This window comes from Theropithecus gelada, chromosome 18 (genome assembly GCF_003255815.1).
Source record: "Theropithecus gelada isolate Dixy chromosome 18, Tgel_1.0, whole genome shotgun sequence".
Classification (NCBI taxonomy): Eukaryota; Metazoa; Chordata; class Mammalia; order Primates; family Cercopithecidae; genus Theropithecus; species Theropithecus gelada.
This window is the reverse complement of record NC_037686.1, coordinates 44,186,230-44,200,756: the sequence shown is the minus strand read 5'-3', so window position 1 is coordinate 44,200,756 and position 14,527 is coordinate 44,186,230. Positions and strand designations below refer to the sequence as shown.

Sequence of the window (14,527 nt, the reverse complement as noted above, 5' to 3'; positions counted from 1 at the left end):
ATTAGACTATTCAAGCATTATACCACTATTGGTATCTAAGTATAATCTTCCAATTTATGTCTATGATCTCTTTCATCAAACAAACCAAACCTAGCCTAAAATATTTCTATTTCAACCTCTCTTTTCATTCCTACTTTGAGAAATTTGCAGTTGAAAGGAATATCAGGAGCAATATATATAACTATAATTTAGAACAGATCCACTCAGTTTTTTACAGATACAAATTCAGATAGTTACAAAAGGCCATAAATACTAGTTGGGTGCATTACAAATGTTTTGTTCCGGTAAATGGGTTATTCTGTACCATGATGCCTTCCTGAATCTTTTCAAGTTTCTTCTCATCCTCCTACCTTAACAGTCTCTGCCTATTTTTATATCAGTGTTTTCTTTTTTTTTTTTTTGAGACAAAGTCTTGCTCTGTGCCCAGGCTAGAGTGCAGTGGTGTGATCACAGCTCACTGCAGCCTCGACCTCTGCAGCCTTGACCTCCCCAAGTCAAGTGATCCCCCTGCTTCAGCCTCCCAAGTAGGTAGGACTACAGGTGTGTGCCACCACACCTGGCTAATTTTTACTTATTATTAGTATTATTTTTTGTAGAGATGGGCTCTTGCTATGTTTCCCAGGCTGGTCTCGAACTCCTGGGCTCAAGCAATCCTCCCACCTTGGCCTCCCAAACTGCTAGGATTATAGGCATGAGCTCCTGCACCTGGTCTATCAGTGGTTGCTTTATTTCATTCTTCTTTCCTCTTTCCATGCCTTCTTCCTAATTTCATTAGTTCTGCTTCTGGTCATGGCCTGCTATGCTCGTATCTGACCAATCCTCCAACAGAAAACAATGAAAAACTCAGGACAATATATGAGAACAACTACTACCTGAAGGTCTTGGAAATGAACAAAACTAGACAGGTAAGGAGAAGAGTTGATACTTAGAGGAAGAGAACAGAACAGGGTAAGTGCCCAATTTATTTATAGCAACTAACTTGAAGATTAACAGTCCGTGATGCATGGAATGGCTAGAACTCTGACACACACAGTCTTACTGGCTTGAAGAATCAGAGAATAAAGTTCATGGTAAGCACAGCCACTAGAAAGTGAAGGAGAATCTGGGAAAGAGGAGCACCATAGAGGGAGATTCCAAATTTCACATATAAACTCTGCCAAAATATTTGGCTGACTCTTTAGCCGTTTATGTGTAGGTCAGACCACAAGCACCTAAGCCAAGCCTTAAAAAACTGAACTTAGATTTAAATTGTTGCCCACTACAAGGGGAGACACAGTTTATCATGGGGGTGCATGGGGGTGATTCTGTGTACAAAAAATAAATAGCCAACCGATCAATAAGTCAATTCTGTCTGCAGGATTACAACAGAATCCAGTCTCCGCAATGTTTCATCTGCAATGTTCATAATACAATTCAAAATTAATCCACATATGAGGAAACAAAAAATATGACTCATTTTCAAGAAAAAAGACAATCAACAGAGACCAACCCCAAGAAGACCCAGATGCTGAAATTAGCAGACAAGGATTTTAAAATAGCTGCCTATTATAACTATGCCCAAGGATGTAGAGGAAAATATGCTCCTAATAAAACATATGACATCTCAGCAAAGAAATACATACTATAAAAATCCAAAATGGAAATTCCAAAACTGAAAAATAACTGAAATAAAAAATTCCCTGGATGGGCTTAACAGCAGAATAGAAATGAAAGGAGAAAAACTCAGCGACTTTGAAGATAAATAGAAATTATCCAATCTGAAGAACAGATGAAAAAAAAGATTAAAAAACAAAGCCAGAACCTCAAGGTCTGACAAAGGAGGAGGGGCAATTCGCTGGAAAAAGGATAGTCTTTCCAACAAATAGTGCTGCAACAACAAAACATCCATATACCAAACAAAATGAATCCAGGCAAAAATGTCTCGTGGCTCAAGCCTATAATTTCAGCTGCTCAAGAGGCTGAGGTGGGAGGACTGTGTCAGGATAGGAGTTTGAGATCAGCCTGGGCAATACAGCAAGATCCCCATCTCTAAAAAATGTAAAAAATTAGTTGGGTATAGTGGCATGTGCCTGTAGTCCCAGCTATTCAGGAGGCTGAGTTCAAGGCTACCGTGGGCTACAATCAAGTCACTGCACTCCAGCCTGCGTGACAGAGTGAGACCTCTTACCTAAAAAAACCAGAAATGAAAACAAAGAGATCATAGACTTAAATATAAAATGCAAAACTCTTAGAACATATGAGAAAAATCTACATGGCTTTTGGTTTGGTGATAACTTTTTAGATCTAACACCAAAAGCAGGATCCATGAAGGGAAAACTTAAGTTGGACTTTTTAAAATTGAAAACTTCTGGCTGTGTACAGTGGCTCATGCCTATGATCCCAGCACTTTGCAAGGCCGAGGTGGGAGGATTGCTTGAGCCCAGGAGTTTGAGACCAGCCTGGGAAACATGATGAGACCCTGTTTCTACAAAGAATTAAGAAATCAGCCGAGCGTGGTGGTGTGTGCTTGTGGTCCCAGCCACTTGGAAGGCTGAAGCGAGGGGACTGCTAGAGTCCAGGAGGTCAAGGCTACAGTGGCCGTGTTCACACCACTGTACTCTAGCCTGGGCAACAGAGTGGGACCCTCTAAAAACAAATGAATAAATAACTTCTGCTCTGCAAAAGATGCTGTTAAAAGAATGAAAAGACAAGCCACAGACTGGGAGAAAGTATTTATAAAAACACCTAACTGATAAGGGACTGGTACCCAAAACATACAAAGTGTTCTTAAAGCTCAGCAATTAAAAAAAAAAAAAAAAACCCACACAACCCAATTTAAAAATGGGCAAAAGATCTGAACAGATACCTTACCAGAGAAGATATACAGATGGCAAATAAGCATATGCAAAGATGCTCAACATCATATGTCACTAGGGAATTGCAAATTAAAACAACATGAGATACTACTACATAACTATTAGTCTTTTGGATTTTAGAAAGGCTAAAATCCCAAACACTGACAATACCAAACGCTAGTGAGGATGTGGAACAACAGAAATTCATTCATTGCTGGTGGGAATGCAAATGGTATGGCCAGCTTGGAAGACACTTTGGCAGTTTCTTATAAAACTAAACATACCTAACCATATGTATCATGTTTCTTGTATTTACCTAAATGATTTGAAAACTTATGTTCAAACAAAAATGTGCACACAAATCTTTATTCATAATTGTCAAAACTCGAAGGCAACCATGACGTCCTATCGGGGGAACCCACCCCCAATATTTCAATGTAGGTTCTTTCTATTTTCCCTAAGTGTCAGCCGGTCTGAGAAATAAAGAGAAAGAGTACAAAGAGACAAAGAGAGGAATTTCACAGCTGGGCCGCTGGGCCTAACATCACATATCGGTAGGTCCATGATGCCCACCTGAGCCGCAAAACCAGCAGGTTTTTATTAAGGACTTCAAAAGGGGAGGGGGTATATGAACAGGGAGTACGTCACAAAGATCACATGCTTCAAAGGGCAAAAAGGAGAACAAAGATCACATGCTTCTGAGGCCAATAAAGATCACAAGGCAAAGGGCAAAGCAAAGATCACAAGGCAAAGGGCAAAATCAAAAACTCCTCATAAGGATCTATGTTCAACTGTGCACATATGGTCTTGATAAACATCTTAACAGAAAACAGGCATCAAGAGCAGAGAACCGGTCTGACCTCAAATTTACCAGGGAGTGTTTTTTTCCCCATCCTAATAAGCCTGAGGGTACTGCAGGAGACCAGGGCGTATTTCAGTCCTTATCTCAACCGCATAAGACAGACACTCCTAGAGCGGCTGTTTATAGACCTCCCACCAGGAATGTAATTCTTTTCCTAGGGTCTTAATATTCCTTGCTAGGGAAAAGAATTTAGCCATATCTCTCCTACTTGCACGTCTGTTTACAGGCTCTCTGCAAGAAGAAAAACATGGCTCTTTTTGCCCGACCCCGCAGGCAGTCAGACCTTATAGTTGTCTTCCCTTGTCCCTAAAAATCGCTGTTATTCTTATTCTGTTTTTTCAAGGTGCACTGATTTCATATGTTCAAACACATGTTTTACAATGAATTTGTGCAGTTAACACAATCATCACAGTGGACCTCAGGTGATATACATCCTCAGCTTACGAAGGTAACAGAATTAAGAGATTAAAGTAAGACAGGCATAAGAAATTATAAGAATATTACTAGGGACGTGATAAATGTCCATGAAATCTTCACAATTTATGTTCCTCTGCCACAGCTCCAGCCAGTCCCTCTGCTCAGGGTCCCTGACTTCCCGCAACAATGTCCTTCAGCAGGTGAATGGATAAACAAACTGTGGTGCAGCCATACAATGAAATATTATTCAGCAATAAGAAGAAGTGAGCTATCAAGCCATAAAAAGAATCTTAAATGCATGTTGCTAAGTGAAAGAAGAAAGTCTGGAAGGGCCCATATACTATATGATTCCAACTATATGATATCTGGAAAAGGCAAAGCTATGGAGACAGTAAAAAGATCAGGGCTTGCCAGGGGTTCAGAGACAGGGATGAATAAGTGAATCACAGATTATGTTTAGGGTGGTGAAATTAATCTGCATGACACTATAATACTGACATCAGTCATTTGCATATTTGTCAAAACCCACAGAACTATATAATACAATGAATGAACTTGAATGCAAAACATGAACTTCAGTGAATAATAATGTATCAATATTAGCTCGATTGTAACAAATGTACCACACTAATGCAAGATGTTAATAATAGGGGAAATGGACAGGACGAGGGAGCATAGGGTATATTCCGTACTTTCTGCTCAATTTTTCTGTAAAACCTAAATCTGCTCAAAAACAAAGTTTGTTAATTTTTTCTTTAAAGTCAGAAAGTAAAAAGACATGGCAGAACCTCAAGGACTAACAAGTTACAGTCACAGGAGAGGACAGAGAATGGATTTTAAAAAACATTTGCAGAAATAATAAAGAAGAAATGTCCAAATTTGATAAAAAACATAAATTTATAGATTAAAGCTTAGTAAACCTCAACTCTAATAAACACCAAACAACACTCTACACCCCCTTCCCCTGCAGCTTGGCACATCATTGTCAAACTTTTGAAATCCAAAGATAACAAAAATATATAAAACATCCAGAAATAAAAATGACATATTGCACACATGGAAATGACCCCAACTTCTCCTCAGAAACAATAGAGTCTAATTTCATTTGTCTCTCTATAAAGTTCCTTTTATGAGTTTCTCCCCTATGTCTCATATTCTAAGAAAGCGTTTGTTAGACGGCAGTGCTAGTAGTGAAATATGCAATATCTACAAAGGAAAGGGTGTGCGTGGGAAAATAAAAACAAAAAAAGAACCTCCCCTTTACCTATATTACTTCTTATTTGATGCTCCCAGACTGTAAAGGTTAGCTCAAGTAAGGCCTTAACTGAACTAATACAATTATTTTGAACAGAGAAAATGTTCTCAATCATATATTTTTGGTTTGGGTTTTTTTTTGTTTGTTTGGAGGCAGGGTTTCACTCTGTCACCCAGGCTGGAGTGCGGTAGTGTGATCTCGGCTCACTGCAGCCTCAACCTCCTGGGCTCAAGCAATCCTTCACCACAGCCTCCCCAGTAGCTGGGACTACAGGCAAGTGCCACCATGCCTGGCTAATTTTTGTATTTTTTGTAGAGACTGGGTTTCTCTATTTTAAAAAATAATTTTTTACTACTATTATTTTAAATATTTTAACAAAAAATCTGGGATGCGCAGATACAAAGACTATAAAGGTTTAAAGGTTTTTTCTTTTAATTTCATAAATTGTATACCATGTCAATTTTCATTTGATGTCAATTTTACATGGATACTAAAAGGTCTAAAACTTAACAATCTTTAACACCAAACTGAAATCTCATTTGTAAAACACCCTGAAAATTCAGAGGCTAAAAATTTCCCAAGACCGAAAGACAGTGAAGAGACATATTAACCCAGAGTGTAGTGAGTCCAAGTAGCTCCAAGAAAGGGCCTGGGAAGATGTGCTGAGTTGACAGTACAGGAAAAGCACCACTAGGAAAGAAACAGCTCTACCTTTCTATCACATTGTTAGGTAAATATTCACTTAGTACCAGCGACTTCAGGCAGCAACTAGGGCAAATTAAGAAAAGCTGCAGTGGCATCCCGGTGTTTCAGGATTAAGGTAATTTAGCAGCCCTGCCCACTCGCCTTGAAAAAATACACAAACATTCCCAACAAAGTCAGGAGCAGTAGGAGAGCTAAGATCTAAGTGAAAACCTCCTGCCAAGTACTAGGATGGGAGCTAATAAAAACCTAGAACTGTTCTTCTTGTTGAGTGAAATCTGACAAATTAATGATAATCCTTAACAAATTTTAACTCAAATGTGTCCTTTTCCCTATAATCAGTCACATGCTCTTCTTTCTTCCCACCCACCCTGCAAACACTTTGTATGCTGCTTGAGAGAAGCCTATCTTTAATGATTCTAGACGGCCTGTAACATCACTATTTCAAGCTCAAGGCTTGGGTTCTAGTCACAGCCACTAACTACCTGTGTTATTATACACAACCACTTTACCTCTCTCCACATGAGCGTCCTAATTGCTATGATAAGGAAATGGAAAAAAATACGATCACTAGCTCTAACACTACAGTAAATTGTACCAGAAATTTATAAACTTTCTACTTCCTTAATACAGATGTCAATGTGCATTTTTTTCCTTTCTGAGTTCATAGTATTTGTGAAATTTTCAAATGGGTCTGTATTACAAGAAAGGGTAAGAACCACTGATAAAATATTAAAATGACATCAGTAAAACTATTATTTCCTTTTTAAGAAGATAGCTCATGACAATGCACCTTTTAAATGAAGTGGAAATGCCTCGTCTAAAAAAAATTCACCATGCTGCTTTATGAAGTAAACGTAGTAAATTCAGTCAGGAAGGGCACTGGCAAATGAAATCCATGTTGCAGGAAACTGTAAACACTGCATTTGGTTCCAGAATACCGATTTTTCCCTTCATTTGTTTCCATGCCACTTTGGTTCTTCTGACTTTCAGATCCCCCTAACAAATTCTTAGCTGGCATCTCCACTTGGCTGCTTCACAGGCACCAAAAAGTTTTCTGCCTAAAACTGAATTCTCAATCCTTCTTTCCACATCTATTCCTTTCCCAATTTTCCTCACTCTGTAAGTGGCATCATCATGAACACTGTTCATCAGACCAGGCACTTTTCATCATTCTTGACATTTCCTGCTTATATTTACTCCACCACACCCAATCTACTTTCTATCAAAACCACCCCAAATCTATCTCAACTCATCCCTCCCCTTTTCTCCCCAATTACACTGCCCCACACGAGTCAAAGCCATCATTTGCTGCTCCCTGGACCTCTGCAATAGATCCTTAAATGGTCTCTTCGCCATTACACAGACCGCCCCAAATCCAGACAGAGCGGAAATCAGATCCTGTCATTACCCCGCTTTAAATCCCTCTATTGCCTTCCACCGAATTTGGAACAAAATCCCACCTTCTTACAGAGTTCACAGGGCCCTGGAGCACCAAAATGCTTGGTTCTTAGATCCTGCCAAGCTTTTTCCTGTCTCAGGGCCTCCTGAATGCTCTTCGACACGTATATCCTTTTTTTTTTTTTTTTTTTTTTGAGATGGAGTCTCGCTCTGTCGCCCAGGCTGGAGTGCAGTGGCCAGATCTCAGCTCACTGCAAGCTCCGCCTCCCGGGTTCACGCCATTCTCCTGCCTCAGCCTCCCGAGTAGCTGGGACTACAGGCGCCCGCCACCGCGCCCGGCTAGTTTTTTGTAGTTTTTAGTAGAGACGGGGTTTCACCGTGTTAGCCAGGATGGTCTCGATCTCCTGACCTTGTGATCCGCCCGTCTCGGTATATCCTTAAAGTAAGATTCCATTGATTGTGCCCATTTGTTTTGAAAAGGGAGTTTATTACACAGTTGTTTTAAACAAGTTCATAACCCTAGAGCTTACGTATAGAGTGACTGCTCTAAACTAAAGCAACAGAAGGGAAAAGGGAGCAGAGCAGGTCTTCCAGCAGAACACCAGCTACCATTTCTGCGGCCAGGCCACGCCATCGATTCACCCGGGGAGCCCTGCCCACCGAGGCCCAGCAGCCGGCTCCTGTGTGCAGCTGCCCTGCAGCAGGCGCCGGCGGCCTATGGCGCCGCCCCATTTTTCCTAATACTTGGACTCGAACTAATGGGGTCACTGTTAGGCGAAGAAAGGAATGACCTCCAAGGTCACATGCAAGCAAACTTTGGTCTCAAGTCAACAGGAAATTGCATCGAAATCGCTGTCCCTAGCGTCTTACAAGTAAGGGTGTTCTCCTTAACCCAAACAAGCCTTTCGGGCTGGGTTTTTATCACTTCCGCTCCAAAACCGAGGAGGTTGAGTGAACTTCACCCCACGACCCCCGACTCTCCGCGGCGGCCGGAAGCGGAGGCTTGGCCGGGGGAGGGCAGGACCCCGAGGGGCGAGGAGAGGAGGGGTCTGCGCTCACCTCGGAGCAGAGCCATGGCTGCGGCTGGGTCGTCGGCGGCGCGGGTCTCTGGTCTGGGGGACGCAGAGCGGCCACTTGCAGTCACCCAGATTTCAAGAGCGTGGGTGGCGCCCCGGGAGCCACGCCCCTGCCCTTTCACCTACTTCCCGGAGCTGCCTGGCCGGGCCCCAGCGTAAGATGATCCTACCCCACGCGTGGCTGCCCGCCTCACCCTAGCCCGAGGGAGCCCGGGGGTCGGGGCTCGGGTAGACGACTACGCGTCTTGAGGGCGGACTCTTTCCTCACGTCCTCGTTTTTAGATTTTCTCCGTTTCCAAACCGAGAGAATTTGGTTTGACACCTCTCACCCATCATATCCCAGCCCCGAGAGGCAATGACTGTTCCCTTTGGTCTCCGCCAGAACCCTAAACACTTGGCAGGAGCCCAAGCCTGAGGGACTTGGCGCGCTGGCGGCCGCCAGCTGGGGGCGGAACCGAAAGTCCTGGGGGCGGGGCGCGGCGGAGGCGCGACGGGATTGGCTGGAGCGGGCGCCTGCGCAGTCCGCTGGGCAGAGGCTCTGGTCGCCGATCTGGACGCGCGGTCGCCGATCTGGACGCGCGACTGCGCTTGGGTGCTGTACTGAGGGCTGGGCGGAGAGGTGGGCGGCAGTTGGGGTGCGGTGAGTGTAGTAGGCTAGGGCGCTTTCGGGTCCCTATTGCAGCCCCCAGATGAGCCCGTAGTATTTTCCTTATATGATCAGGTCCCACTGCGGGCGGCGCAGCTTGCCCGGAGCCTGAGAGGATTATGAAAACGTGGCGAGCGAAGTGGGGTCAGGGGACCTGGAGCGGGGGCGTGAGGAGAGGGGGCAGCAGGTGAGGCTGGACGGGAGGGAGGTCTAGGGAGGCCTCTGCCGCGGTCACTGTGAGCCCTGGCCGATGATGACGAGACCACTGCGCAATCTGAGTTCTGGGAACCACGTGATGGAGTGTGTTCTGAGAACAGACTGAGGCCGGGCGAGCAGGAGGCGGCTGGGGCAAGGGAGAAGCGGAGAGCCCCTCGGTACCAGGGCTCGGAGGGCCGGGTTGCCTAGCGAGGGCTTCTTTGAGTGCGTGGGGGTGGTGGGTGGCATGGACGGTTTTTCTGAGTCGTTAGCGAATGCCCCCTCTAGAATCCTGCTTTTCAAACGCTTTGGTGACACTCTTGCAGTGTGGGGGTTTTTTTAAATCCAAATTTGTATTATGAAAACTTTCAAACTTACAGAAAAGTGGGAAGACTTGTACAGTGGACGCATATCGACCCAATTGTTAACATTTTGCTATATTGCTGACCACCTGTTCTTCCATCAAACCATCTTTTTAACGCAGACCTTAGTACTCTACACCCATGAACACATCAGCACACATTATTCATTTACAGTTCTTTTTAAGGCAAAATATCCACGCAATCAAATGTACAAATCTTAGACAAGCTTCACAAATGCTTATATAAGTATAGGCCGGGCGCCGTGACTCACGTCTGTAATCCTAGCACTTTGGGAGGCTGAGGTGGGGGGATCACGAGGTCAGGCGATTGAGACCATCCTGGCTAACACGGTGAAACCCCGTATCTACTAAAAATACAAAAAAATTAGCCGGGCGTGGTGGCGGGCGCCTGTAGTCCCAGCTGCTGGGGAGGCTGAGGCAGGAGAATGGCGTGAACCTGGGAGGCGGAGCTTGCAGTGAGCCGAGATAGTGCCACTGCACTCCATTCTGGGTGACAGAGCAAGACTCTGTCTCAAAAAAAAAAAGTGCTGCTCATGTATAGAGTGTTCATTTTCATACACACTTTTCAATTTGCCCTCTACATATTTAAGAAAGGTTAAGTATCACAATTTCCCACTGCAGATCACCATCAGTAGGTCTTTACAAATGTACTGTGTTTTCTCTAATTGGAAATGTCACTAGTGAGTGGATTCTAAAACCATTCAGTGAAAGGTTTACATATATAGGAGTTTAAGGCCAGGCGCGGTGGCTCACACCTGTAATCCCAGCACTTTGTGAGGCTGAGGCGGGCGGATCACGAGGTCAAGAGATTGAGACCAGCCTGGCCAACATGGTGAAAACCCGTCTCTACTAAAAATACAAAAATTAGCTGGGCGTAGTGGCGCACATCTGTAGTCCCAGCTACTTGGGAGGCTGAGGCAGGAGAATCACTTGAACCCAGGAGGTGGAGGTTGCAGTGAGCCAAGATCGTGCCACTGCACTCCAGCCTAGTGACAGAGTGAGACTCCGTGACCCCATCTCAAAAAAAAAAAAAAAAAGGCAGAAGGAAGGAAGACAGGAAGGGAGGGAGGGAGGGAAGGAGGGAGGGAGTTAGTTTATTAAGGAGAATTGACTCACAGGATCACAAGGTGAAGTCCCACAATAGGCCGTCTGCAGGCTCACCCGGAGTGGCTCAGTCCGGGTCCAAAAACCTCGAAAGTAGGGAAGCCAACAGTGCAGTCTTCGGTCTGTGGCCAAAGGGCGCCTGAGAGCACTTGGCAAGCCATTGGTGTAAGTCCAAGGGTCCAAAGGCTGAAGAACCTGGAGTCTGATGTCCAAGGGCAGGAGGAATGGAAGGAAGCATCCAGCATGGGAGAAAGATGAAAGCTGGAAGACTCAGCAAGCCAGCTTATCCCATCTTCTTCCGCCTACTTTGTTCTAGCTGCACTGGCAGCCAATTGCATGGTGCCCACCCACACTGAGGGTGGGTCTTCCTCTCCCAGACCACCGACTCAAATGTTAATTTCCTCTGGCAACAACCTCACAGACCCACTCAGGAACAATACTTTACCAGCTATCTAAGCATCCTTCAATCAAGTTGACACCTAATATTGACTGTCACAGTATCATCTTATCCTGAAGGAGGGCCGATTAGAGCCAGGCTCAAGCTGCACCTGGGAAAGTGGCTACATTCCCTCATATTACCTGGGACAGGGCATATTTGGTGTTATATGGTTTACACAGTGATCTTGTTTTTGTGCCTGGGCAAAATTACAGTCTTGTTTCATATCACTTTAGTGTAGTCACAGAGGGACTCCGTCTGATATTGGTGTTTTGTAAGGTTGTTCATAGCAAAACAACAACACGGCCCAGCAGAGAGGACCAGGCCAGCTTCCAGCATGACCCAGGCCTAGCTCGGAATTTCAGATCAGTTCCTGGAAGTCAGGCTGCTTTTCTCTTTCTGAACTAAGTGTGTCTTGTATGAAATTTGCTTCTTTTCAAATGTGGTTTTCCTGTTGAGGCTTTGAAGCTAGGCCTAAACCTCTTTGAGTATGAGCTGAAGGCTTTCCTCACATAAGGGTATTCTTTGGTCAGCCACTCAAAAAAGTGAATCCATCTTTAGGTTGGAAGGTGGATTCAAAGGTCAACTTTTCACTGCATAGTATACAGCAGGTCCCTACATAACATTGTTTCATTCATTGTCATTTTGACATAATGTCGGTGAGAAAAAAAGAATTGCTTCCTGGCCAGGGCCACTGGGTGTGGGAAGTCTGCAGGTTCTCCCTGTTACAGTGGGTAACTAGTCAGGCATGAGCAGGACAGGAGAGAGCTCCCCATTCCACACACACACCCAGAGCATCGGGTGACCATCCAGTGATGGTCAAGGCAGTTGTTAACTATCTTTCTAAAGTAGTCATTGGTCACAGCCAGCATCAGAGAAAGGCAGTCTCCCGATAGAAAACATGTGAAACTGGTGATCAGCCACTTCCTGACAAGATCCCAGGAGTTGAGAGAAGTAACACAAGACCGCAGAAGTAGGCCAACATGTAAAACCCCAAGTCAAGAGGTTAAGCTGCGCTCTTGACTCTTTCAAGTCACCCACTTGGCCCTCTTCCAAGTGTACTTTCCTGCCTTTCCACTCCTGTCCTAAAACTTGGTCTCTCCTTCTGCTCTACGCCCCTCAAATTCTTTCTTCTGAGGTGGCAAGAATTGAGGCTGCTGCCTCATTCATAGAGACATGGATATGTTCCACTGGTGAGATCCCCATGACTGTTTTCTTTGGATTCTCCAGTGTCCTCCCATGTCCCAAAGCTGTGTACGTGAGGTGAATGGGTATGTCTAAGTGATCCCAGTCTGAGTGTGGGGTTATAAGCACACCCAGTGACAGAATGGGGTCCCGTCCAGGCACCCTGAGCTGCCAGGAGAGGTGGGCCCTCAGTGACTCTGAAATGGAATAAGTGGGCAACTTTCTCATTTGTTTTTATTAATCTTTCTTAAATGTATGTATAGCTTTCATTTCAGTGTTTAATACTAGAAGTGTTTTGGTCTTTATTTAGAAGTTTGTTGATGTTTTGGCTGGACATGGTGACTCATATCTGTAATCCCAGCACTTTGGGAGGCCGAGGCAGGCGGATCACTGGAGGCTAGGAGTTTGAGACCAGCATAGACAGCATAGTGAAACCCCATCTCTATAAAAATACAAAAAAATTAGCCAGGCATGGTGGCAGACGCCTGTAATCCCAGCTACTCGGGAGGCTGAGGAGGGAGAATCACTTGAACCCAGGAGGCAGAGGTTGCAGTGAGCTGAGATCTTGCCATTGCCCTCCAGCCTGAGCAACAGAGCAAGACTCCGTCTCAAAAAAAAAAAATTTGTTGTTTGTATGATCATAAATATGCTGTAGGAACTGTTTATATCAACTAGCTTATGTTAAAATTGGTGTCATTATGTTATTTTGTTTATACTCGTGGTTTCCTAGAACCTATCAGTGATGTTGAGGACTAATTATACTGTGACCATTTTTCTGGATCATGAAATATTTCCATAGTGGTCTCTAATGATGGGTGCTTAAGGGCACCATCCCTGGAGATGTCTTCTTGTATATTTTTAGGTGGGTCAGGTTAACAATGGGTGTGGAAGGGCACCATCTCTGGAGATGTCTTATTCCATAAATTTGGGTGTAAATTTTTTTAAAGATTTCCAGGTGATTCTGATGTGTGCTAGTTAAGAAAAAACGTATCAGTATTTCCACATAGATGCTCAGTTTCTGGGCTATTCTGTTCCACTGCTCAATTTTTCCATGTCCAGGGCCGGGCACGGTGGCTCATGCCTATAATCCCAGCACTTTGGGAGGCCGAGGCAGGCGGATCACCTGAGGTCAGGAGTTTGAGACCAGCCTGACCAACATGGAGAAACCCCGTCTCTACTAAAAATACAAAATTAGCCAGGTGTGGTGCCACATGCCTGTAATCCCAGCTGCTAGGGAGGCTGAGGCAGGAGAATCGCTTGAACCTGGGAGGCGGAGGCTGCGGTGAGCCGAGATCATGCCATTGCACTCCAGCCTGGGCAACAAGAGTGAAACTCCATCTCCAAAAAAAAAAAAAATTTCCATGTCTCTCATTCTCACGCATCTTAATTACTGAAATTTTGTAAGTCTCGATGCCTGCTAAGGAAAGCTTCCCACTTCTCAAGGAGGGTCTTCCTTATCCATGGGCCTTTGCTCTTCCGTATAAATCTTATAATGAACTGTCAATTTTCACATCGGAACAGTTGAAATTTTGATTTTTAATCTATAGATCAACTTGGGGACAACTGACCAACTTTTAGTGGTATGGAGTCTTTGAATCCATGTACCTAATTATTTCTCCATTTTCATGTTGTCATCGTTTTTCACTTATATTTTACAAATTCCTCCATACAGATCTTGTGACTATTTTCCCACTGATTTTTCATGCCATCTCTACTGTATGCTATGTTATACATAGGATTGGGTCTATCCCTGCACTCCCTATTCTGTTTCACTGATCTACTTGTCTTTGCCTACACCAAAACTGCCTTTAATTCCATAGCTTTAAAGTAATTGCTCAATAAGCCTTGTTATCTGAGAGTCTCTCCCTGCCGCCAGCTTTTGGACTGTAAGATGCTGACCTCTGGTTTAAATGATCATGACACATATTAGAATATAGGCCCCATAATGAAGCTCCTCAAGAGAGCATTACAAAGAAACTTTGTCAACCTGTAGCTGCAGAGTTTTAAATTTCATTTAGATTTGGCACACCAC

The 14,527-nt window shown here is 44.2% G+C and overlaps 1 protein-coding gene and 2 non-coding genes across 3 annotated transcripts in view; 2 read left to right on the top strand and 1 right to left on the bottom strand.

Moving 5' to 3' along the window:
* The window catches only part of ACAA2 (acetyl-CoA acyltransferase 2), a 28,933-nt gene extending 19,920 nt beyond the window's left edge, over window positions 1-9,013 (bottom strand). Inside the window, exon 1 of the mRNA XM_025364943.1 lies at window positions 8,531-9,013. Coding sequence (XP_025220728.1) covers window positions 8,531-8,546 — 16 coding nt within the window. The 5' untranslated portion in view covers window positions 8,547-9,013. The remainder of the gene's footprint in view (window positions 1-8,530) is intronic.
* A 196-nt stretch (window positions 9,014-9,209) lies between these two features.
* On the top strand, window positions 9,210-9,353 carry LOC112611754. Its single transcript, XR_003116732.1, has one exon.
* An 84-nt stretch (window positions 9,354-9,437) lies between these two features.
* On the top strand, window positions 9,438-9,520 carry LOC112611749. The gene has a single exon (XR_003116729.1).
* Window positions 9,521-14,527: the final 5,007 nt, after the last annotated feature.